The sequence below is a fragment of the Euleptes europaea genome, chromosome 9 (assembly GCF_029931775.1).
Source record: "Euleptes europaea isolate rEulEur1 chromosome 9, rEulEur1.hap1, whole genome shotgun sequence".
NCBI lineage: Eukaryota > Metazoa > Chordata > Lepidosauria > Squamata > Sphaerodactylidae > Euleptes > Euleptes europaea.
Genome location: NC_079320.1, coordinates 16,928,202 through 16,954,333, shown reverse-complemented (window position 1 = coordinate 16,954,333; position 26,132 = coordinate 16,928,202). Strand labels below are relative to the sequence as shown.

The 26,132-nt window shown below is 45.0% G+C and overlaps 1 protein-coding gene across 2 annotated transcripts in view; it reads right to left on the bottom strand.

Annotated features, from left to right (window-relative positions):
- The window catches only part of CCSER1 (coiled-coil serine rich protein 1), a 716,622-nt gene extending 692,097 nt beyond the window's left edge, over positions 1-24,525 (bottom strand). The window contains exons 1-2 of one of the 2 annotated variants that reach the window (XM_056855393.1): positions 23,157-24,525; positions 19,959-20,146 (exon numbers count right to left, since the gene is read on the bottom strand). In XM_056855393.1, the coding sequence (XP_056711371.1) occupies positions 19,959-20,146; positions 23,157-24,486 (1,518 nt within the window). In that variant the 5' untranslated portion in view covers positions 24,487-24,525. The remainder of the gene's footprint in view (positions 1-19,958; positions 20,147-23,156) is intronic. The other variant, XM_056855392.1, reaches the window with a different exon arrangement.
- Positions 24,526-26,132: the final 1,607 nt, after the last annotated feature.

Here is a 26,132-nt window from a genome sequence, read left to right as displayed (position 1 = left end):
ATTTTGTGTGCAGGTATCAACCTGGTGAAGCAGCTTCACCAGGTTGATATCTGCACACAAAATATACGAGAGACTTTTTTTTTTGCCATTGTGCTATTTTAATGCTTTTAAAGAATTTTAAATTTTGCATAGCGCTTTTAATAAATTATATTTGTAATATTTCTACATAGACTTATATAAATCTTCCTCTCACCCAACCTCGGGTACCCAACCCAGCAGGGTTTTCAAGGCTAGAGACTAACAGAGGTAGTTTGCAATTGCCTGCCTCTGCACAGCAACCCTGGTATTCCTTGGTGGTCTCCCATCCAAGTAGGGCTGTTGATTCGGTTCGGCCCGAACTGAAAATCAACCGAATTTCCCCTGATTCGGTGGTTTTTAGTTCGGGAGGAACCGAACTCAAAACTGGCGGGCAACCGGGGGGGCCGAATTCAGCGAGTTCGCGAGTTCGTGAATAAATTCGGCAAATTCGGGGCCGTCAGTAAGCAGCATAACCGTCAGCATCCTCCTCCCCCGGCCAATCGGTGGCCAAGCTGGGTCTTCTTCTGGCCAATCAGTCAGGATTGAGTACTGGAGGAATCAGCTGATGTGCGGCCCGGCCAGGGAGAGAGAAAGAGAGAGCGAAATCCTCGTGTGTGTGTGGGGAGTGCTTGTGCACATTTGCTCCTTTCTGTGGCTGCAGGGGGCGTATTTTTTGGGGTACAGACACAAAACTTTCAGTGGAGCTTTAGATGAAGCTTCTTAAGATACCCCCCAAGTTTTGTAAACATTGGGTCAGGGGGTCCCGAGATATGGGCTCCCCCCTTTTTTCTTTCCATGGCTGCAGGGGGCGCATTTTTGGGGGTACAGACCCCAAACTTTCAGTGGAGCTTCAGATGAAGCTTCTTAAGATACCCCCCAAGTTTTGTAAACATTGGGTCAGGGGGTCTCGAGATATGAGCTCTCCCCCTTTTCTCTCCCCCCTTTTTCCATTTATGTGGCTGCAGGGGGCGCTTTTTTGGGGATATAGCCCCCAAACTTTCAGCATAGCTTTAGACAATTATTCTTAAGATACCACCCAAGGTTTGTAAAGATGGGTTCAGTGGGGGCAGAAATATCGCCTCCCCCCCTTTTCTCTTTCCGTGGCTGCAGGGGCGCATTTTTGGGGGTGCAGATCCCAAACCTTGAGCGGAGTTTCAGACCAGTGTTCTCAAGAGACCACCCAAGTTTTATGAACATTGGGTCAGGGGGTCCCGAGATATGGGCTTTCCCCTTTCCCCTTTCCCCTTTTCCCTATTGGGATGAATGGATCAGCCGATCCTGTGTGCATCTTCTCCAGAGCAAAACGTCCCGTGCCTAATTGGAATCATCTTGGATTACAAGTCCTCCCCAGCCCCTCCTGATGGAACAGAAGACAGCCACAGTAAGACCCCTTTGGGGGCTTTAATCTATAATTTTTCTCCTGTGTATGTGTGTGTGTGGGGGGGAAAGCAGAGTCTCTGTGTGTGTGGGGAGGGAGCAGTTTCTGTGGGTGGGGGGGAAGCCAAAGGGGGCTTTCGTCGGTTCTGCCTGGGGTGTGTGTTCCCCCTCGAGTCTCTCGCTCCCTGGTTTGAGGGGGGAGGTTTCAGTTGTGTGTCTTCTGGTTTTCCCTGTTGCAAAGGTGTTGTTTTACAAGGTTGTGTTGCTTTGCAGTTGTTTTGCAAACTGTTGTCGGGGCTGGGAGCTTTGTGCGTGGGTGGCAAGCTCTGCTGAGAGATGCACATTAAGGGTGGGGGGACCCCTTTCAGGGCCCATATCTCAGCCCCCCCTGACCCAATCTTTACAAAACTTGGGGAGTCTTTCAATAAACGTCCTTTGAAACTCTGCTGAACGTTTGGGACCTCTAACCCCAAAAATGCCCCCCAGAGCCGCGGAAAGGCGCGATTGTGTTTTTAATGGCTTTATTCGGCCAAATTTTTTTTCCGAACTTTGAATTCCTGCCGAATTGAACGGATCCGAAGTGGGGGAGTTCGGACTTCGGCATATCCTGAATCTAAACGGGCCGAATTCAGCCGAATCCGAACTATACCGAATTGTTTTTAATTCAACAGCCCTACATCCAAGTACTAACCAGGGCCAACCCTGCTTAGCTTCTGAGATCTGATGAGATCAGGCTAGCCTCAGCCATCCAGGTCAGGGCTCCTATATACTATAATGCCCATAAATTGGTTGCACAAGATCTAGTGCAAGCGGGAATTCAAGTGGGGATATAGTAAGTTTGACTTAGTGCAAGCATAGGGTTGCCAGCCTCCAGGTACTAGCTGGAGATCTCCTGCTATTACAACGGGTCTCCAGCTGACATGGATCAGTTCACCTGGAGAAAATGGCCACTTTGGCCATTGGAGTCTATGACATTGAAGTCCCTGCCCTCCCCAAACTCCACCCTCCTCAGGCTCCACCCCAAAAACCTCCCACCTGTGGCGAAGAGGGACCTGGCAACCCTACGCAAACAGCTACTACAGTCTTTCTATTGGGTTATTGTTTGTGCAAGAGCTCTAGCGCAAGCAGACGTTTTGTGATGAATCCATGCCATTATCACATCAAATAATACCCCCCCCCGACTCTCAAATTTAGCAGCTCATCAGCTGCAGATCTAACTTTCATCAACAATGCTGGGATATACATCCTCTGCTAGAGGCGTTTGTTTTCTACTGGGTCTTATTTCAGCATTAATCCTGCTGGCTGAGTTGACCTTAACATCAGAGGCACATAAAACGCTCAAATCCCAGGCTGCTGTTTTGCAGCATTTTTATACTAACAATATCTGTAAGTTAGTGTTCCCTGTGCTGAATTAAATACATAAGGAGCAGAGTGGTGCTTACCTACAAGCTCTGCATTGTTCCCTATCAGATAATATTGCCCAGTGTTAGCATACGGGCCTGCCCCCCTCTCCCAGACGGGGTCTGGCAACCCGCTGTGCTGACACTGGACTACTCCGCTGGCCGAGCGCCCGCCCCAAACGCTATGGGATGGCCGCTGCGCGCTCCGTCGTCACGGACTGTGCAGCTAGCAGTTAGGAAGCAGATGCAGGGGCAGCCTCCGGTGAACCAGAGGGAAGCCATGTTCCTGTATAGGCTCTATTCCAGCTGCAGCCATGTCAAGAGAAGCAGAATGTCAGGAAATCAGTGTCAAGCACCCACCCCCCTTGCAACATCCACCGCTTAATGGGTCATCAGCAGCAATCCAGATATCATGATGACTCATTCCTCCACCTCAGCAGCAGCGACCCCAGGACGTTTGCACAGATCGCTCCCATTGTTCCTGAATGCTAATCTCGTCAGCAGAGAACTTCTAGCTCATCACAGGTTGCGAAAGTCATTGGAATCAGAATAGATTTCCAAATTCTCACTACTCCACCCCAAGCCACAGATTAAGTCTGTTGTCACCTTTTTGCCACCTGGGAACCTAGGAGGAGTTAAACCCTTTTCCCCACCCCCAGAAAAACAGTATAACTAAAGTGCTCCCATCCCATTCGCGCTCTCTCTCCCTTGGGCCTTCCCCTCCATACTGCCTGGCACTCTGCCAGAGGGGGTGTTCATGCTTGGACACCTAGCCCCCCTGTCCCCTTTTTATCCCCCAAAGCTGCATGGAATTCAGGACGGACAACTAATCTGCAAGAGAGGTGCAGTATATTTCCTCCTCGGCCTGTCACATGGCGAAAGTCTCTTTTATTCCTCTGTTTATTTCCTAGATTCTCTGTATGTGTGTATGCATAACTGAATGCTTGAATATATAAACACTATTTAATTTGGACTTCCTAGTCTCTGTCTTTATTCAAGGTCTCATTAAACGGATTCTGGTAGAGTTGAGTGCGATCTCGCTATAAAAATACATAGTTACCGATTGCTAAGCTAATTTCCCCAATTAAAGAGCAATTCGGGTAACAGATTACTGGTGGAGGAATGCGGGCACTCCTACACGTCTGAGTGCACATGAGTCGACACGTGTGTATTTAGCGTGTAGACGTAGGAAAAAGTTTTTGAGACGCTTTGAATTTTGACCAGTTTTTCACCAAAAACCAATTGTCACGTAAAATGACAGTGTGTGTGTGTATGTGTGTGTGGCTCTAGAGAGCACTGTTTTTGATTTTGTGGGTTGGCTTTTCCCCCCTTCATCTCTGCCCACCACTTGTCTCAGCCGCCCGCCGGGCCACCTTCCCGGCAATGCAAGGGAGACGGGTGTGTGTCGCCCTGGGAACCGCATCTCTTTCTTGAGATTCCCCATTTTGAATGGCTATCTGGGATGGGAATTGCAGAGTAGGACTCACACGTAGACACCCTGCACCCACACGTAGGCATGTATAAAATCCCCCCTTCATAGGAAACTCTCCCCCCCATTTTGCTAGGGTTAAAATACCCGCCCCCAGTTTCTTTTAAGAGGCCAGGAGAGCCCAGATTCTAAACACTGCAGAATCTGCCCAGTGGAAGCCTGCTTAGTAAATAAAGCAGGAGTCCATTTCAAACTGGCCAGGAGAGCCAGGAGAGCAGTTTGAATTGTCAGGGACCCTTAGCTGAAGGAGATAGGCAAGGCTACCCCTTTTAAACTGCCAGAGAGCCTGAGTAGTAGTTGTTCTGTTTTGTGCTGGCCAGGTGCCAAGGAAATAGTCTCTAGGGCTGAGCCAAGGATATAACTCAGAACCCCCTTGCAGAGACTTTGCAGAAAAGGCTAAGCAAAGGACATAGCTTATGCCCCCCCCCAACTAAAATAGCCTTGCCCGACACAGGTAGGAATCCTGGTGGGTGGCAAGACTTTCCAGAGAGTGAGTAAAGCAAACTTCTGAATAAGTGAGGGGTCAGGCGACCTAGACTGCCTGCGCTCACCGCTCCAACTTCCCCAAAAACGTGAGGGGTCAGGCGACCTAGACTGCCTGCGCTCACTGACTCAGAAAGGGAAATTAAATAGCAGATGGACAGGAGAGTCCTGACTGCGGCCGAGGACAGGAGAAGCGAGTCACCTGATTCCTCCCCCCCCCTCTTTTTGGAAAGTGACGGGTATAGCCAGCGAGCGAGGGCTCAGCTTTCCAGAGGGTGCATTTTGAAATTAAGCCCCGCCAAGGGTTAGGAGGAAAGGATTAAACTGCCTGAAACTCTCCGCCCGGAGTAGAGCTCTTTAAGGGTAAAGCCAGGAGAGACTTAGGTTTTTTACGCCTTTCCGCCCGGGGATTGGTAACCAGGAACGTAGTAGTATAGAAGCAGAAAAGATTCCTCGCCCCAGTACATTGGAACTAACCGAAAGCACCATGTACAAAAAGCAGCAGAGTCTCCCACGTCTGGAGAGGTGGATGGCTAAACGGGGTGATAGCCCTTGGGAGGAAGGAAGTTTTAAAACTGAAAACCCCTTGAAAACTTTAAAGGAAGCATTGCAAACCTTCTGCGAGAAGGAGAAACCCTCCTCCTCCAAGAAAGACAAGTTCATGGCATGGGGACTGTACACTGCCCTCCATGACTGTATGGAACTGCTAAATGAGAGTAAGGGAGCATTTGACGAGGCAGAACAGCTTGCTGCCATAGTCCAACAACAAGCCGCTGAAATTCAAAGCCTGAAGCTGGAAAAGCAGACGGCCACAGTCTCTCTCCTAGAGACAGCTAAAGAAAGGGACTGCCTAACCCTCCAAAATAGAGATCTCAGGATGCAGTTGCAAGATGCACAAGAGAAATCGGCCCGGGCTGCCCAAGCCGCCAGTTACATGGTAGAGCAGTCAAAGAAAAGGCACGAGGCTGCCTCACACGAAGCCTGTGCACAGGAGATCCAAGCTTTAAAACAAAAGTTGGAACTCCAACACTCCCTTATAAGCACAGTGCGACCGCACCTGGGGGACTCCTTCCCCCTCCATTACGTTTTACCCCCGATAGAGGAGCGCAGCTCTCTGGCCACCCCGGGATGGGAAAACGAACCCCAGGAGCCTGCCCCTCTAAAGCCAGTGGTGACAAAGAATGTCACCACACAACAGGGAAGGCAGGCGGCGGTGACTAAACAGGTCACTGAAGCCAGACCTTGGTCTGGAGAGGAGTTAAAGGCAGCAGTTGCACATGTGGGACCCCTTAACTGGGAAACCGTGGTCACATGGTTGACTACTGCCTCTACCTCGTACCCTACCGCTGATGTGGAAGACCTAACCACCTTGGCCATAAACTGCACCCCGCATCACGAGCAAGCTCGGATGCATGCTTTCATATCGTCTCGGGACCTGAGACATATGGAAATAATGCCCTGGATGCGAGAAATGTTAGAGTTCATCCAGATAGGTGAACTAGCCCCAGCCATTTTTTGGGCGGACTATCAAAAACCAGGAGAGGAACCTGAGGCATATGTAATGCGCAAACAGCTCCTGGCATGCTTAGCTAAAATTGTCATTAACAATCAACATGGGGAGCCGGACTACAATGATAAAAACTTCACAGTGGCGTTAGTAGACAATTTGGACCCCGACACCAGAGTTATTGCCGGCCTGATATCTGTGGGCGACACGCCCTGGGAAGGAGTAAAACGGAAAATTTGGGAGGCTGCTAGACTTCTTAGAATAAAACAAGCCCGAAGTGCCGAGAGAGAAAGGCACCCTCCAGAACAAATCCAGGTAGTCACCTATTCCAATGACAGCCCCCACTCTCAATTCAGCCCAGATCAGGCTCCGCAGAGTTCACAAAGGAGAGGTTGGAACCAAGTTCAGGAAAAAGAGGCAAGCCGAGGCTGGAGAGAAAGAGGCTCGCGTTTTAAACACTCGCAGCCTTCTTCCTTCCATTCTCGGAAACCCTACCCCACAGGCGACTCTCGCCCAGCCAACTCCCTTCCAAACGCTCCCTCCTTGCCTGCAGAGACAGGGCACAAAGCAGAATTCCCACAGCAACGCAGGTCTTCTGTGTATAAGCCCTCCTCCGCTGCAGGTCAGGATCCCCTTCGATCAATGGCATGGGGTCGCTTGCAAAGCAGAGGGGCAAACATGGAGAGCTTTTGCATGCAGCCCACAGCGGTCTTACTCCGCGCTCTTGCTGATCTAGACAGCCCCGCTCCAACCACTGACCCTACCACTAAAGGTCTTCCCCTTAAGGGAATGGACAGAATCAAAAGACTAATTCGAACCCAGAACCAGCTAAAAACCTTAACGGAAGTGAACAAGGCTCTTAAATTGGAACTAGCCCATAGGGAAAATAAAATCCAGGAATTAACAAAGTTTACCAAGGAACGAGATTTGGAGACTGAGAGTCTCACCAAGAAAAATCAGGACTCCGATGTTCTTAAAGCCACAGAACAAATCCAAACTGACTTTGATACAACACACCTCCAACTAGAAAGGAACAGAGTGGAGACTAACAATTTAAAATCACAACTGCAAAGTGTTCTGGAGTGCCATAGAACCACAGAGGCTAGATTACAAACTCTAGAGAAATCCTACTTGGAAATGGAGTCAAAAATGTTACAAGGTGGCAAAGCAAAAGCAGGATTTCCAGTGGCAGAGGTAGTTGGGGAGGAGCCAAGATGGCGACCGGATAGTAGCTGCAGTCTTATGCTCCGCAAGTACAACAATATTTTCTTTCTCCTTATCCCTTATTCATGCCACCTGGACTATTTCTGCATAACACTGCTGGGAGAGTTAGACAGCTTCTGCATTTGTGTTTTGGTTGGACGGACTTAAACTCTTATCAAGTTTAATATGGGAGGTGGGAAACGCCCAAGGGAACAGGAGGAAATATCCTCTCCTCCTGCCAGCAAACAGACAACAATAGCTGACTACTTTCCCTCAAGGAACGTTACAGTTTTTAATGTGCCTACTGAGAATCGGTTTACTCCTCTGGAAGTCAACATAAATGAGGAGGACAGTGTTGGTGTAGATGAAGATGTAAATAACTCCGCTGTTCCCTTTAAGGATTCAGATAAGAACGAAGAGCAGATGGAACAGGCCGAAGTTATTCTGAAACTTTCTGAATTAACGGCTAAAACAGTTGATATTATTTTTGCCCATCTTGGTAACATCACAGCTGATTTAAAAAAGCTTATGCAAATGGTACAATCTCTAACAGATAAGATGCAGACTCTATCGAAACATAAGGAACACTCTAATTATCCTTGGCTTCCACCCCTTACCTCAGCAACTGTAAGTAGGGCTCCTGAAGAGTCAGCAAAGAGGGAAATTGAGAGGAACCAGCAATGCAAAAATTGCCAACAACTACTGATTCTTCAGCCTCATAAGATTTGCTTAACAGTTTACAAATACAGAGGGTACTTGCCACCATGGAATTCTAAATATCTGGCCACCAAACATCTGAGTGAGTTGCTCAGTATGAGTGGCCCCAATATAGACATTACTCGGGCTGAAACTGTAAGCAACTGGAATCAGGCCCAGAGAATTATGCTCACCTTCAAGAGTTCAAGAATTCCCTCAACGTTGCTGAGACAAAAGGATATGCTGAATAGTAAAGGAATTTTTCCAGTAAGAGCCTTTTCTAACTTACTGATTACTCCCCTCCTCCCAAACCAGCAGACTGTTTGTGGGAGAAAGAAATGGGATTTTGAGACGGGAATACTTGAGCAGGATTTGGCCTTGGTGCCTATTCCAGCTGAGAGAAACCACACTACCCAGGCAGAGATGGATAAAAACCCTATTGAAGAGAAATCACCAGTAACTCATACCAGTCTGGATTGTAAGGAGCTTAACAACATGATGGAAGAGGAAATACTCAATATCTTTCCCTCTCTCTCAAGAGTTGATCAAGAGGATATCATTAACGGGCTGGATGAGTTTAGGAGTAATTTATTGAAAATGGGGGATGTGCCTGTGAATCAGACGGATCTCCAATCAACTGAGGACATCCTGCAGTGCTCCTACCAACCAGTGCTCCCAATCATCTCCCCGCATTTTAATAAGGGAAAGGCATGTATTGAGCCTCAGCAGAGGGATGAAATTGAATTACCTTCGATACATCCCATAAATGCTGTTATGAACTGGTGTGTTGGTAAAAACGGTTCAATATACATAGACTCATCTGGACAACTGGATATGATATCTGCAGACTGACTGGATGGGGCATTACTACTGAACTCTGTAACTGCACCACAGACTCTTTCATTGGTCTCCTGGAATGTTATGGGTTGGCAGGCTAGGATTAGGGATCAGGATACATATAATTTTTTAACTAAACTTGATTTTATACTTGTACAAGAGACCTGGTGTTTACATACTCCAATACTTAATGGTTTTAAAGCATACGATTTAGCGGCTGATCCCTCCCCTCATGGTAGAGCAAAAGGGGGTCTGGGGATTTTAGTTTCCACAGCCCTGAATATTAGAGTTGAAGTTTTAGCTCCTTACTTGAAGTTTGCTATGGCTGTGGTCATATTTTATAAGCAGATATCTTATTTAATTATTAATATATACTGTCCCCCTTTTAAAACTAAATCTCAAATTGAGACTGTATGGGCGGGGCTTGAGGCTTACATAGGACATCTTATAAAGGTCAATTCGACAACTTATGTGATCATTGGCGGGGACTTTAATGCCAGGGTGGGAAGGGATGACAATAGCTTACACATGAAATACAAGGTTTGCTTTCCCGAAATTAGGAATCCAGTTCTTCCATTTCCTAGATCCTCCAAAGATTTAAAATCAAATTATGCCGGATATAGGATGACACAGATGGCAAACAGCTGCAAATTTTTAATTTTAAATGGCTCATACCCTAACGACCATCCGGCGGAATTTACTTATTGTTCAGGAACTAGGAAGAGTGTTATAGATTATATTATGGTATCAGACAACTTTGTCCAAGCTGTTGAATCCTTTGAGGTGTCCTCTTTTTATGATAGTGATCACTTACCACTTATCATGATGTTTGAATCTCCAGATATTAACCTGCGCATTACAGAAACACACAAAGAGACCCTTACTTACGAGAGAAAACACTGTAGAGTCAGGTGGAATGATAGAACTGATAAAAGTATTAAAGAACTCCTTCAATCGGGTCCTCTAAATGCCTTAGCTCAGAGATTACTAGATGATGAAAACATTGACACACAGCTAGAATGCTATGAACAGATAACGGATGAAATATACAAAGTGATTACTAAGCCTAACTATATACTTAAAAAGAGGATAAATGTACACTCCAAAACCTGGTTTGACAGTGAATGCAGGGAAGCCAAGAGGGCCCTTAGTGCCACCTATATTAAATATTGATGTAGTGAGAATGAGGCCTTGATGGGGGTAATGAAGAGCTTAAAGTCTCATTATAAAGCCCTCATTTGTAAGAAAAAAAAGGAGTCAATGGAGTTAGCTTGGCAACAGCTAACACAAGCAATAAGGGATAAAAACTCATCGTTATTTTGGTCCTTGACCTCGAGCCGTTTAACCAATTCCACTATGGCGTTCAATAATACTATTCTACCTGAAGCATGGGAAAAACATTTTAGATCCCTCTACTCTAGCTTGGAGAGCCCAGCCCCCTCCACTGAGAACTTGAATAGTGTCCCATGCTGGCCCCCTGTGCAATATGCAGAGGTGAGGAATCTTATAGGTACACTACAGAACGGTAAAGCTCCGGGAAGTGACTTAATCTCTGCAGACCTAATTAAAAGGAATGTGGAATGGTGGACACCCCTCCTGGCCGCACTATTCACTGCAGTTGATAGAACAGGTAGGATCCCTCCTGATTGGGGCCTAGCAATAATTGTCCCTATCTATAAGAAAGGTTGCAAAGAAAACCCAGCCAATTATAGACCTATCAGTCTATTAAACATAATTAGTAAGTTGTACGCAAGACATCTGCAATGGAAATTTAGAGATTGGTTAGAACAGGAAAATTGCCTTTCAGAAGAACAAGCCGGATTTAGAGAGGGTCGCTCATGCTTGGACCATTGTATGATTATGGAGCATTTAATAGCTAAATACTCCTCTAAATCAACGGTCTCCCTATATACAGCATTTATTGATCTTAAGTCAGCTTTTGATTCTGTGTCTAGAATCATCCTATGGGAAAAACTGGAAGCAACCAATATAGATAGGCGACTGTTATTTCTGATTAGAGCTCTACATGAAAACACCTCTATTAAAATAAGATGTAATCCCCAGGGTCAGCTGACCAAGGAAATAAGAACACTAAAGGGAGTGAAACAAGGCTGTATATTGGCTCCCTTACTGTTTAACTTCTACATTAATGATCTTGTGGATTATTTGAGAAGTCCAGCGTTTCATCCCCCTAAGTTAGCTGACAAACACCTACATCTTCTTCTTTATGCTGATGATACAGTAATATTATCTAGAACTCCCATTGGTCTCAGAAGGGCCCTCCATGCATTTAACCAGTACTGTAAGGAGAACTGCTTGGAGATCAATTATTCAAAAACAAAAATAATGGCCTTTGCTAAGAGGCCAAAAAACCACTCATGGCGTATAGACACTACCCCGATAGAACAGGTACATACCTATAAATATCTAGGTGTAACTTTACAAGAGTCTGGTTCGAAGAATGCCCACTTAGCCCATGTCTCACTGAATGCTCAGATGAGTGCGGGGGCTATTCAAAGATTTTATTGGTCTAAGGGGGGTAGGAATGTGGCGGCCGCTATTAAGCTTTTTAATATGAAATCCTTGGCTCAATTATTATATGGAGCCCCACTCTGTATAATGGCAAATAAGATGTTACTTGAAAAAACTCAATCTAAATTTTTAAGAAATATCCTCCAAGTATCTACTGGAGTGTCAAATGCTGCCATTCGACTGGAGGTTGGAATGGTTACGGTCGAGGCTAGAGTTTGGATCGCTGCCATTTTTTACTGGCTTAAGCTGATTTACTTCCCTGGGCGACTTGTTTCACTCACCCTGGCAGATACCTTTGTCTCCCCTTGGAGTAAGATGATTGAGCAAAAACTGAGCTACTATGGCCTGTCGAAACAACTTTACAAAACAAATGACTATGCTCAGGCAAGAGAAATTGTTAAACTCCGTATATTGGATGTCGAAAGACAGCACGATATGAATAGGCTAAGGAGCCCTCTTTATGATATAAGTGGGTTGAATAGGGTGGTCATGATGCCATATATTAAGTTATTGGATAACCAGGAATATAGGAGGATTTTTACCCTGTTAAGATATAACATGCTACCCACAGCTGTTCTAGAGGGAAGATATAGAGGCGTGCCATATGGAAGTTGTCTATGTGAGTGCGGTGATGGCTCTGTAGAGACTTTAGAACATATTCTTTTTGAGTGTAGAATATATAGGCAGATTAGAGAATCCCTGATTCTGCCTATAATTGCATGTCACCCTCATGAAAATAGAAGGTCTCTTCTTTCAATCCTGCTATCGGATAAGCAGCAGGAGATTACCTGTAAAATTGCCAAATTTGGTTGGCTGGTTCTTAAAATTAAGAAAAGGCAGAGTGGCGTATAAAGATGCCTTATGTAAATTCATATTTTAATAAGATGTATATTGGTAGTATGTAAGCTATTTTACTTATGGATTAATTGTGTTCTTATTTATATTCTGGTCTATGACTGTTTTAAATAAACTTGACTTGAAACAGGACTGCCTGCCAAATCTCAGGCAGGCTCCTCACTTCCAAGTGCCCTGGAAAAGAAAATTAAGTGCAAACCAGCCATTCAGTCAGACCAGAATTCTGACTCAAGTCAGCCTCTTCCTCTTCCCAACCTTACAAGCCTAAATGGGAGAGGATGCAAAGTGGAACCTTCAAGGACCAATGCAAAAACTATGCCTCAGAGCCTCCCAGGACTGAAGCAGCATATTTGGGAGAGCTATTCACCCTTAATGCAAGAGAAAGGCTGGAAAGCACGGGTCCAGAACATACCTTTTTTCTTACTGGACCCACTCAATACATGGAAAGAACCACAGCCCTGGTGGAAGAAGCCACCACAAACATGGCAAAGTCTTGAATTTGTGTTTTGTTTAACCCTTGCTTTACAGAATTCACTTGGATATACACAGACTCCTCTGCCTGTCTTCTAAAAGGAACTCTGTGTAGGCACAGAGATGCAACCTCATTAGGAATATAGTTCGTGTGCCATGATTTTTTATTTTATAGGTGTTCTGAGAAAGTTCATACCTCATGTGTTGTAGTTTGCTTTAATCCCTTTACTTTGAGTCTAACGTTTTAAATTCATTCTAAGTTATTGTTGATAGTTCAAATGTTTTCAACTTTGTTTTGCAGCAAACAAATTTATAGAGCTGTTCTAAACAAGCACCCTAGTGGAACAGCTTCTTGGTTTCTCTAATTTTGTGTTTCTTAAGTGTGTAAATTTCTTGAAAGTGTGACTGTGTTATCTTGACCTAATCGATCTAGTTTGTGTTATTGCTAACAATCTGCAGATATTTCTTATAATCAAGTAACCCATGGTGATCACCTTTAGTTTAATGATTTTTCTATTTGAAGATGTGCAGTTGTAATGAAACCTCCCTGGGTCAGAGAAGTCTATCTGGCACAGGAAAAGGATAGTTATGTAACGTGTTTTTCTCCTACAGGAAATAGAGTTGCGTGTGTGGTAAATATGATAAATCGATATTTAGGGTACATGCTTTTGTGAAGATCCGGCCAATCTCACAGAAACATCTGCCTTGGTTCCCCAAAAGTACAATGCGGTTTGCGCAAAATTGGCATGGGGCACCAAATGGAAATATGCAAGGGAGTGCGCTCCCCCAAGTGCCTGTATGTTTGCAAGTGAAACTAGTATGTGTGTGTGTCAATGCCCCTTCCCACGGTACCTGGGAAAAGGCAAGGAAACCATTACAGTGTACACATAGGATAAGATATATATATAAGGTTAATTTTACTGCGCAGTAAAAGTCTCCTCTTTAGTAAATGGTAGTATATTTGTAAACCTAGATTCTGCCTTTTGTAAATATGTGAAAAGTGAATAATGAAGGGGAGAGCCCCGCGTGCTCTGCCCCTCCCCCCACGGCTCCCGGCCCCTCTTCATTCGGTTTTATAGCTATTATTACTGTGTTGGAGAAACATGAAGGTGAAAGTATGTTGACATGGTGTGGGGGGAAAAATGGTGTTTAGCATATAAGAGGGAAAAGGATGGCTAATGCTTTGGGACTGCAGCCCATAGGCAGCGGCCAAAAAGGATTGTATTGTTATAAGAAGGTCAGTGAAAAGTTTTGAAGTGTACATGAATAAGATGGTCTCGAGAGTGGTAACTAAAAATAAGGTGGGGCTGCAATCCTAAGTGATGCAGCAGCTGAATGAGTTCATCCAACATGGTAATAATCTGTAATCCAAGCAATAGGATCCCCCCCCCCATTTTTATTTTTTGTTCCTCTTGTGCTCTATTTTTAAAAGATGGATTTTTGCTTTAATTTGGTAAACAGTTTTGAATTTGATTTTTGTGTGGATAACCCCTGAGTATCAAGACTCACCAAAATCTCATTAGGAACAGGGGAAGCCCCATTGCTCTCCCTCCCCTCGCTCTTTAGACAAACTGGAACCCACCCCGGCTTCCAAAGTGCACTCTGCATATGCCCAGTGGTGCCACACAGCCTTCTGGCGCGGGGTACACCTCACGGAAACAATCCTTTCCTCCTCGTGCATTCAGAGGAAAGGAGGGGGGGAGAAGATATCCAATCTACTTTTTATTTTTGAACTACTTTTATTTTTGAATTTGGAACTCTTTAAAGGAATGAAATATAATCAATTTTTTATTATAAAGTTGAGAAATCTTTGAAGTTTACACCTGATTTGAAGTTGATTTGAAGTTTTTGACTTTGGACTTTTGTTTGAAGAGAAATATCAGATTTTGAGCTGGGTTCATTTTCTTTTGAATTGTTGTATGATTTTGGTCTTTTTTCTGTTTTTGAAGTTATTTTTGAGAATTTTGAAAAGCCCTGCTTTTTGTTTGTTTCAACCTAGCTCCTTCATTCCCTGGTATGCTAACAAGGCTATCTGGGATATGAAGGAGGGGTGGAGAAGCAAACCGCCAATGGAAGGGTCTCTTCCTACACATTGCATGGTATTCATTAACAGTCTTGTTTTCTGATCCATGCCAACCAACCAGGAGAACAGGGAAGAAGAGTAACCCCCCACCAATTTTGTTCTGTTTACAGTGTTCAACTTTCTCTCCTTTAAGAAACCTCAATGCTTTATGCATACTACAATGTGTGTACTGTCTTTGGTTATTATGGCAGCCTGCAGAAGGCTGCTCCCTGATATTTTCTAACTTGATCATAACACGTCTCTATCATATGAATATCTGCCTGCTTTGTAAGAAACCTAATAGCAACCAGGTACTCCCTCCCCTTGGGAAACAAGGGAAAGAGGAACAAACTGTCTTCATGCTCTATTTTAGCTTTGCAACACTCCTCTCAGCAGCAGCTGCTGGATACTGTATGGATGCCTGCTAGCCCCTTTTGACTAGATTTCTCCCTGCAAGGGCCCCTTCTACCGGAAGAGCTGACTGCATTCAGCTCTCTCCGCCCCAATGATTTTTTTATTATTATTTTTATTGTTTGCCTTGCTGTAAGGTGCAATGCTAGTGCAAAGCACCTCCCAGCCATCAATGTGTCTAAGTAATATTGTTAAGTATGCAAGCCTCTACTCCCAAGCACCCACAACTACTGTTGGAACTCCCTGCTGTATGCTCCCCCTTTGTTCCTCTATGCCACCTCCAGGCAGGAGGCTCCTGGTCAGCAACAATCCTGCTGCAGCCAGCCTGCGGGCAAGGTGCCCAAAGGTCGCCAACGGAGGGAGGGTAGTCAACAATGGGCTTGCAAGAATGCACAGGGAAGGGAACAACTAAGAAATCTTCCCTTGCTAACAGGGCATGATTAAAAACTGGATCTCTGCTTTAAAACCAAGTGTCTCCCCCTCCCATATAGCCAGGGGAGCAGTCAGTTTCTGTGTAACCCTCGTATCTATGCATTGCTGTAACCAGTTCAAGTGGGACCCTGCGCTGATATTAATATCCAGGGCTCTCTCTTGTGCCAACCTCCTGGACAGACCTGGACATGCCCCAAAGAAAACATCCAAGATCCAGCGGCCACTGCTTTGATTGCTCTCGCCAAGGAGGGAGAGGGGTAATTTCATATGTGTATTCTTCAATGTGTACAATACAGGCTGCAAGGGACTGCCCCTTGGAGCCACTATGTTTGTTTTGCCTAGTTTAAGTCTGTGAATCTCCCATATGTTTTTAGTAATCTTTCAAGCAGAAGACCCTAGTCCCCTACAACTAGAGACATGCACTTTCCGTGTGAATTTTCTTTGAGGTTTAAGTCTTTATTTTTTTTCCAAATAAAATCGTTTTCTTGCAAGGCATATGATCAAGAATGAAAATGAGATGTGCAGTGCCCGAGCCAATCTGCCTCGAGAAGAAGAGCCAATTCCAGCCAGTTGAAAGCAACCATTAAGATTTTGTTTAACCCTCCCTGACTGTAGAACTTTGAGCTCTTTTTGGACTCCAGGGGGGTGATGTTTTGGTTTGTTCTTTCCTTTTCCAAGGCACCTTAAGCAAATCACCAGCTGTCTATCTCACTATTTTAGTTTCATAGTTTAGAAATGTAATTTGAGTTTAGTAAGAGCATTGCTTTATTTGCTGTTTATCTGTATTGAATGTATTGAAGATTGAACCTGCTGCATTGAGCCATGCAATGTGGTTGTTTTAAATATGCTTGCAAATTCAAGAATTCATATTCCTCTCTAAAGAGTACTGAGTTCCATAGGCAGTCCCCTTTTAACCTGGCCTGGTTTTAGATTAGCAAATGGTTCCCAAACTCCTTTGGCCATTGCAACCTGGTTTCTTTTTAGATCTACAATCAAGACCTCAAGAAGAAAATTGTGTCGCCATATCAGACGGAGTCTTCAACGGCGACAAGGGGGGGGAACTGTTAGCATACGGGCCTGCCCCCCTCTCCCAGACGGGGTCTGGCAACCCGCTGTGCTGACACTGGACTACTCCGCTGGCCGAGCGCCCGCCCCAAACGCTATGGGATGGCCGCTGCGCGCTCCGTCGTCACGGACTGTGCAGCTAGCAGTTAGGAAGCAGATGCAGGGGCAGCCTCCGGTGAACCAGAGGGAAGCCATGTTCCTGTATAGGCTCTATTCCAGCTGCAGCCATGTCAAGAGAAGCAGAATGTCAGGAAATCAGTGTCAAGCACCCACCCCCCTTGCAACATCCACCGCTTAATGGGTCATCAGCAGCAATCCAGATATCATGATGACTCATTCCTCCACCTCAGCAGCAGCGACCCCAGGACGTTTGCACAGATCGCTCCCATTGTTCCTGAATGCTAATCTCGTCAGCAGAGAACTTCTAGCTCATCACAGGTTGCGAAAGTCATTGGAATCAGAATAGATTTCCAAATTCTCACTACTCCACCCCAAGCCACAGATTAAGTCTGTTGCCACCTTTTTGCCACCTGGGAACCTAGGAGGAGTTAAACCCTTTTCCCCACCCCCAGAAAAACAGTATAACTAAAGTGCTCCCATCCCATTCGCGCTCTCTCTCCCTTGGGCCTTCCCCTCCATACTGCCTGGCACTCTGCCAGAGGGGGTGTTCATGCTTGGACACCTAGCCCCCCTGTCCCCTTTTTATCCCCCAAAGCTGCATGGAATTCAGGACGGACAACTAATCTGCAAGAGAGGTGCAGTATATTTCCTCCTCGGCCTGTCACATGGCGAAAGTCTCTTTTATTCCTCTGTTTATTTCCTAGATTCTCTGTATGTGTGTATGCATAACTGAATGCTTGAATATATAAACACTATTTAATTTGGACTTCCTAGTCTCTGTCTTTATTCAAGGTCTCATTAAACGGATTCTGGTAGAGTTGAGTGCGATCTCGCTATAAAAATACATAGTTACCGATTGCTAAGCTAATTTCCCCAATTAAAGAGCAATTCGGGTAACACCAGACTCTTTTATCAAAACAGCCGTGGCAGCTTGCATTTTAACCAGGATCTCCAATTCCCTTCCTGGGAAGAAGATGTAAAGGTGGCTGCAAATGGCAAAAATTAGGCCTGTAAAAAGCCAGCCGAAAAAAATGAAAGCTGTCAATCATGAAAAGCTAGACCATTGTCTTAATGGCAGAGACATGTCCATGATAGGAGCATCCACAGAACCGTCTTCCTATCACATTTGGCATCAGATTTTTGTGTGTCCCCCTGCCCCCCGCCTCTAAAAACTGATTGCTTCTCAGAGTGTAATCTACTTTATTAGAATTCACACATGTTCCTTTTTTTAAAAAACTGATGTTTACGAAGCACAAGGGAAAACATGGGGTGAGGGAGGCATGGGGTTGCCATTCTACAATCCTAAAATTACAATTGCTCCATTAGCTTAACTATGTTTCATCAGCTTAATTCTCTAATATGACATAGAAAAGTGTCAGAATAGAACTGGTGGATCTATTCCTCTCTACTATACTGTGTACCTTAGAGCCCATTCCTTGGGAGGGGTGCCGCGGCAGCCAGGACGGTACAGCTGAGAAGCCTCCTCAGAGGCTTCCCAGCCATCATGGGGGGGGGAGCCTTTTTTCTGCAAATCCACGCGCCATTGTCCCAGGGGGCATTCTGTGGAGCAGAGCTGCTGGTAGGCAGCTTCCTGACCCCGTTCAGGCCAGGAATGCCCCCTCATGCCTCAGTGGTGCTGCACGAGTTTTCTGCTGGCGTAGCCTCACTTTTCTCTATGGGGCTATTTTCTCCATTTTCTATTTTTTGTTTTGTTATTTAAAAAAAGGCTTTTTAAAGCCTTGCGGTGGCTGTGGGAACCTCTTTGAGTAGCCTGGGTCCCAGGGATGCTGGTCTCCACCCTACGCAACCACAGCTTGATCCACCTCTTTCTACCCTCATCCTTTTCTCCCCCTGCATCTTTCTCTATCCACAGCCCTAACCTTGATTTCTGTCCACGTCCAAAATATATTAGTTGGAATTGGCTGGAAAACAGCCCAAATCAATGAACTTAACGAATTTTCACACTGCGAACATTTCTGACTCTCTGGACGAACCAATTAAAGGGCAACAGCTCTGAGCTCCTGAGAATATAGGGCTGTTGGTTTTGGCTGAGACAGAGTAACATTGACATCTGGTGGAATAAGTGAATTACTGCAGAGGGTGAGAGCTGAGAAACTTGTGAAAAGAAACCGACGTTATGAGACACTGCAAATGGCTCTTATCCCATATATGGAATCATGGTGGGGAGAGAATGTAATGGTCTTTGCTTTCACAAAAGCATTAGTTCATTTTAGGCATCTGATTAAATTAATTTCCCTGCACTGAGTTCAGTTGCCCCCACTGCAAAAGCCGCAAAAGAGCACCGCATCCATTTCACACTTCCAAATTCTCTAATGCCCCACAGCTGCCTCCCGGTTTTGAGCTCTTAAAGGAATGCTCCATGGGAGCACACATGAACACATGAAGCTGCCTTCTACTGAATCAGACCTTTTGTGCATCAAGGTCAGTATTGCCTACTTAGACTGGCAGCAGATCTCCAGGGCCTTAGCAAGAGGTCTTTCACATCCCCTACAACCAGTAGGCAGCTTCCTAACCCCTTCCAGCCTGGGAATGCCCCACTCCGCCTCAGCGGTGCTGTGCCAGGGTTTTGCTGGTACAGCATCACTTTAGTCTATAGGGCCTCCCCACCCCCCGTTTTTATTTTTGTGAGTTAGATGGCCCTTTTTCCTGCTCGCGGCAGCCTCCAAACCTCTTTGGAGGTGCCGCCGCCATGCCCCAGCCAACACCTTAACCACTACACCACGTGGGCTCTCTAGGTAATCCATAGAAGGATTTAAACTCTTTAAACTCGTTAAACTCAGTGCTTTATTTAGGCAAGAACTAGATTTCATTGTCTGACAAGTCCAAAGACATATCTCACATCTCTGAGTTTCCTTTGCCACTGCCAAATCTTGGGATTCCATCGTTCAAAACTGCCATGACATCTCTTCATAAAATAAGGGGGAAAGAAGCAGTAAAAAGCAGGAAGAAATATGCTATCCGTGGGCACTGCACACTTACCATGCTGTTCATTTTTGATGAAGAGGAGCCTGTCCTTTGCTTTCGCAAACTGTTCAGTTCTTCTGGGTTTCCATCTTTTGGTTTTAAGATCATCCGGCTACTTCCAGCAGTACCTTCAGAGGAAGATCTCAGACGTTTCTCTATGAATCTCCATTCTCGATGAGGGCTGAAGCTACTTGCAAGATTCACTGTGAAGAGGACGCGAAACACACGTGTCAAAAACTAATGTTTCAAAAACAATCCAACAGGGGAGGTATCACTATATCTAATTTTCAATTCAACCACATCTGCAGATTATTTAAATCCACAGTTCAGGGCTGGGTAGAGAGAAGGAAGAATTTTCTTCAAACATGGGGGGAACCCCCCCCCCCCCGGTTTGCAGAAAAAATGTGAAAATGTAAGAAAAATTAAAGAGGCGAAATTGCCCTCAAAACAGGGGAATGTTATCTGCACTTGTACAGGGTCCAACGACATTACTCTGAGGTTCCACAATCAGCTCCCCTGACGTGCAATTTAACTGCAAAGAGCCGTTGGAGGAAAGGCGTAGGATTAACTTCCTTGGTTCTTGTAGGTTATCCGGGCTGTGTAACCGTGGTCTTGGTATTTTCTTTCCTGACGTTTCGCCAGCAGCTGTGGCAGGCATCTTCAGAGGAGTAAACTGAAGGACAGTGTCTCTCAGTGTCCTTCAGTGTTACTCCTCTGAAGATGCCTGCCACAGCTGCTGGCGAAACGTCAGGGAAGAAAATACCAAGACCATGGTTACACAGCCCGGATAACCTACAAGAACCAATGAACTCTGACCGTGAAAGCCTTCGACAATATTAACTTCCTTGCCATACAGATATCCCCTACAGAAAATAGTGCCACCTAGGCTGGTTTAAGCCTCAGTCAAGGGGGGGAAAGCCACAATATGGATTCACATGAACACATATGAAGCTGCCTTAAACTGAATCAGACCCTTGGTCCATCAAAGTCAGTATTGTCTACTCAGATGGGCAGCAGCTCTCCAGGGTCTCAGGCAGGGGGTCTTTCACATCACCTACCTGCCTAGTCCCTTTAACTGGAGATGCCAGGGATTGAACCTGGGACCTTCTGCATGCCAAGCAGATGCTCTACTACTGACCATAGCCCATCCCCTTCCTGTCCTTTTTCTGTAGGTAAAGGTAGTCCCTGTGCAAGCATCGGGTCATTATTGACCCATGGGGTGACGTCACAACCCGACGTTGACTAGGCAGACTGTGTTTACGGGATGGTTTGCCATTGCCTTCCACAGTCGTCTACACTTTACCCCCAGCAAGCTGGAGACTCATTTTACCAACCTCAGAAGGATGGAAGGCTGAGTCAACCTTGAGCCGACTACCTGAAACCAACTTACGTCAGGATTGAACTCAGGTTGTGAGCAGAGCTTTGGACTGCAGTACTGCAGCTTACCACTCTGTGCCATAGAGCTTGCTTTCCCTGTACATGGTTTTAAATAAAGCAGGGAGAATAATTTTTTATTGGAGAAACAGAATAGGAGCAAAGGGTTGACCCCCTCTACCCTTGTCAAGGACATGATCCCTATCAGCCTCATAGAGGTCCTTCCTTGTGTTGCTCTGATGTACAGACAGCTGCAGCTTATGCAGTCTCATTCTGACAGAAGCAAATGAAAAATGCACAAAAGCCAACACATACCATATACATATAACAAAGGGTTGTGTGAACTGGCCATCAGGTCACTAAAGCAATGGAGACCGCAAAGGAAAAGAAAACAGAAAACAACTACGCCCCCCCCTTTATTTTAGGTCATGAAAACCAATTTAAACTGCCCAATTCACATGAATCTTTGCTCACAGCAACTTAATAAGAGAGGAAGTGTTATCTCAGTATCAATACATTGTATTAATATGCAGCTTATAAAAGTTTTTTTTAATAAACAAACAAGAATACACATGAGCTTACAGGAAATAGTGCAGCATGCACCTAAATTGTAAGTCTATTGTGGGTCTTGTGACTTATTCACATAAGCTCTGTCAGGTATACCAGCAATCTGAGCATGCAGCAAAGTCACACATAACCAGCACTGCATAATACTGCAAACAACAGTTATATTGGGGCAAAATACAACCCAACTGGGCATGAACGTACATAAGTGCACTCAAGTCACAACTGGCTTACAGAGATCCCAGCAAGAAGTAAAGGTGGTTTGCCATTGCCCCCCTCCGCACAGTCTTCCTTGGCGATCTCCCATCCAAATATCAACCCAGCTTAGTCTCCTAGATCTGATGAGAAATAGCTATACCATGCCGCTTTCCCTCCCACAACTGCGTAGGGAAGAAGAACAGTAATAATGATATGAACCTGACCTAAGAAAACTACTGGTAGCCCAATTCTCACCTTTGTCAGGAACTCAGCAAAACTACAGCCCCAGGACATAGTCCCAGGACACATGATACAGCCATCTTGCTAAACTTAAGCAGATGGGGTCTGGACAAGTTGTGGATGAGAGACCTCCTGTGAAACCTTGAATTCAGTGCTGTGTCAATATCACTTCTAGATGTTGAAGAATGGAAGGAAAAGCTGTCTGAATATGCAATCGTGGCCAAAATGACCAATTTAGCTAACAATGATCAACAGTATGAGTTATGAAAACTGGAAACTCTATTATCAATATGTAAAGGATTAATCATAGATGATGTTAGAAGGATAGAAGATATCAGAAGGATAGAACTGATACTAAATTTTGATATCTTTATCAATTATCTTTTTAAACTGGGAAAGCTGTTTGGATATGGGTAAACCATGTACCGCAAAACACAAACACAGGCATATAACAAATTGTTTCTCTGGTTTTTTTGTATTTTCTTTATCTTTCGACTGTTTCTCTTTCGATGTACTTTCCTTTCCCCTTTATATTAAAAATAAATAAAACATTAAAAAAAGAATTCAGTGCTGTCAAGTTGTACGGAAATTAGTAAACCCCTTTATTTGTAGAGGTAAAGTGTGATTCTCTGAACACTCACTGAAACCACTGGGATTACATGAGTAGTGTCTAGAAGGAGTTGCTACCAAGCAAATAGCATTTAGCCGAGAACAAGCGCATTTGGGATTTTTCCTTTGCATAATCCCAAACACACTTACTTTCAGCAAAGTGCTATTTGCATGTGCTTGAAAACTTACTGACATTTTTTAGAAAACCTAGAGAGTCAGGAGACATACCGTTTGTGTGGTTTACTTCATATCCCTGCTGATTTTGAAAAGACTGAGGTTCCGAAGATGAAGGGATGTTCTTAGACTCGGGTATTGGGATGGCTTCTCTAACGTGTTCAGGTGCTCTGACATGTTGTTGGTCCCTGTGCGATCCCTGTGCTTTTAGAGAACATTCGGTTATTTCTCCCTGATTTAAGACAAAGGGTTTTAATTGTGCTTCACCTCCTGAGCTTACTTCTCCCAGATGGCTGGTCTGTTCAGCAGGAAGTTCTTTCAATAATACTTTTGCATGGTTTGGATTAGCATCAAGGACTTTAGATACGGCACTAGTTTCGCTGAGCGGTAGGTTCTCTGCTCCTTGACTCTCAGTTGCTACCACAGCACAATGTGAAACACTTTCGATATGATCTGTTTTCCTCGAGATGGGAGCGGAAGCGGCAGCCACAGGACTGAGAAAGATCTGAGAGGTAGAAACATTGTGGGCAAAGGTTTCTGCGTGCAAATTCCCGCAGTTGGGCAGCCCATCAACCTCTGAGACAGAGTCTTCAGTCAATGCCAGAAACTCAGAAGGTGTCTGGACCATGGTCACATCGGCGGAAAGCATCGGTGACTGCAAAGAGCTGCCTACACATTCCACGACCTCAGGAGAACATGAAGGGGAAGACCTGACTGACCGGGGTTCACTTTCAACGCTAGGTTTAATATCCAGCAGGCAAGAAGATGGTTGGACGCACGAAACTGACTGGCTTTGAGGAACTGGCTTTGAAAATCTATAGTGTGTTGAGAAGGATTTGGGGAGAAGTTTCCTTGAGGAATGTTTAACAGAGGACCTGCTTTGTTCCTCTGTAAAGCCAGAATCATCAGCTTCATTTTTCCCAGACCGAATACAATTGGTAAAGACATTCTTATTGGCTGAATGTTCCCTTCCCTTTTCAAAGTCCTCTGTCACAGACCTTGTTATCTTCTTGCTTCGAGAACTTCCAAAGCCTACGGAATGCCTTCCTCTGCTTTTCACAGGCTCCTCCAAAACAAGCTTTTGCAAAGTGTTGTGGCTGAAATGAGCACCGTTGGAAACAGCTGCATTTTGGCTTACAGATTCGGCTTTCTGTTCGCTCCCTTTCTTGTGGTGGAAGCTAATGGAAGGTGTGCGGAACAGGCTCCTGCGTTTGCCTGTACTACCTGAGCTGGAGTTGGTGCTGGAGGGAGAAGAGTTGTGGACACCAGCGGTACTATTGGACGTGGGCGATGACGGAAGGGAATCGTGTCTTCGGCGAATACTTCTCCTGAATATTGGCAACCGGGACACAATGATTGACCGCCTTGATCCTGAGTCCCCCATCAGGATCCTTTGTGCTTGGCCAGGATCGGCCAATATTAAAATCTGTGTGGGTAGAGAAGAAGAAAAGTATTATTACTGTTGTTGTTATTTGTGAAGAAACTTACAGACATATTCAACTTTAATTTCCATAAAGGCTAGTAGGTACCAGAATACTATCTACTCCATGGTCCTTGCAATCATATAATTCCAGAGAGCCAATCACAGGTCACTACCAGCTATGCATCTCCAAGGTCCAGTATACTTCTTGTCAATCTGAGCAATATATTGCTTGTGTGTGTGTGGCATCATCACAGCTGACTTATGGCGACCCTGTAGGATTTTCAAGGCAAGAGACATTTGGAGGTGGTTTGCCATTGCTTGCCTCCGCGTCATGCCCCCTGGTAGTTCTTGAAGGTCTCCCATCCAATTTCTAACCTGGGCCGACCCTGCTTAGCTTCTGAGATCTGACAAGATCAGGCTAGCCTAGGGCTATTGTGGTCAGGGGCTACAAAATTATTTCTCTCTCTCTCTTCCACTTCCAGGGTGTCCCCTTGCTTTCCCCACTGTTAGCCAAAAGCTTGCATTTCTGTGCGCCTTGCCCGCATTTTCCAGATAACAGCATCCAGAAAAAAACGGGCAAAATGCACAGAAATGTGCGGGGAGAGTGAGGCGACCTCTGACGGTCGAGAAAGGCACGCATAATCAAAACGAAGAACCAGAGCAGTCGGCGGGGTGACCACAAGGGAAACAGCCCTGCATAAAAGGCCAGTAAGCGTCCAGAGATGAGAACCTCAGGAATCACTCAAGCGAGAAAGGCAACTTTTACACTGAAGGTGAAGATACTTTACTTGCAAAGATATCCCGAGTTTATTTTGCATCCCTGCTTCTAAGAGCTGCCCTCATATGATAATAAGCCCCAGGAAATAAAGATGAACATTAATGAATCAAACTGATTTGGAGAAAAAACAAGTTCTGAGGTTTAAATGCCCGGTAACTAACTTCTTCAATCTCTGCAGGAAAACCACTCTTCTACGAATGATTTTTACATGCTTTCTACCTTGCTGTGTGTACACGTTTTATCTACAAGTGACGTATTCATCCTTGCTCCCTTCTCATGCATCAGGACCTTCTTGGTTCTCATATATATATATATGATCCTTTAAGTATTTTAGCATTTGATTTACTTTGACTCTGTAAATAAAAACAAAGGTTGAACGGAGCTGCCATTATCACCTCAGAATAAATACAAATAAAGCCCTAGTCATCCCATTCTGCTTTTCATCTCAGAACCCGACTCGCTAAAGCTGGGCTGGACCCCTGGTAGTCACAAACCACGGTATGTGTGATGGCTCACCTGAGCTCCACACACTTTCTGAATTTGCTGCCTTCTTGGGACTGCAAAATCAGAGGGGTTGTCAAACAGCCAGAATACATAGCTGGTGGGCCACGTCTGGATTGGTTGCGGCAAGCAATACATTTGTAATACCCAGCCCAAACTGCAAAAACAAATTGCCTGGATAATCACGGGAAAGCTCTGGAGGCTGTTTATTTCCCATTGAAGAAATTAACTTTGTGTTAGGCCTTTTCGTACTCCAGTTCCCTATCATTATTTCTCATTTTTACAGCACGCTTTGCAATTCTCATCTTAAATGGCCTCATAAAAATTA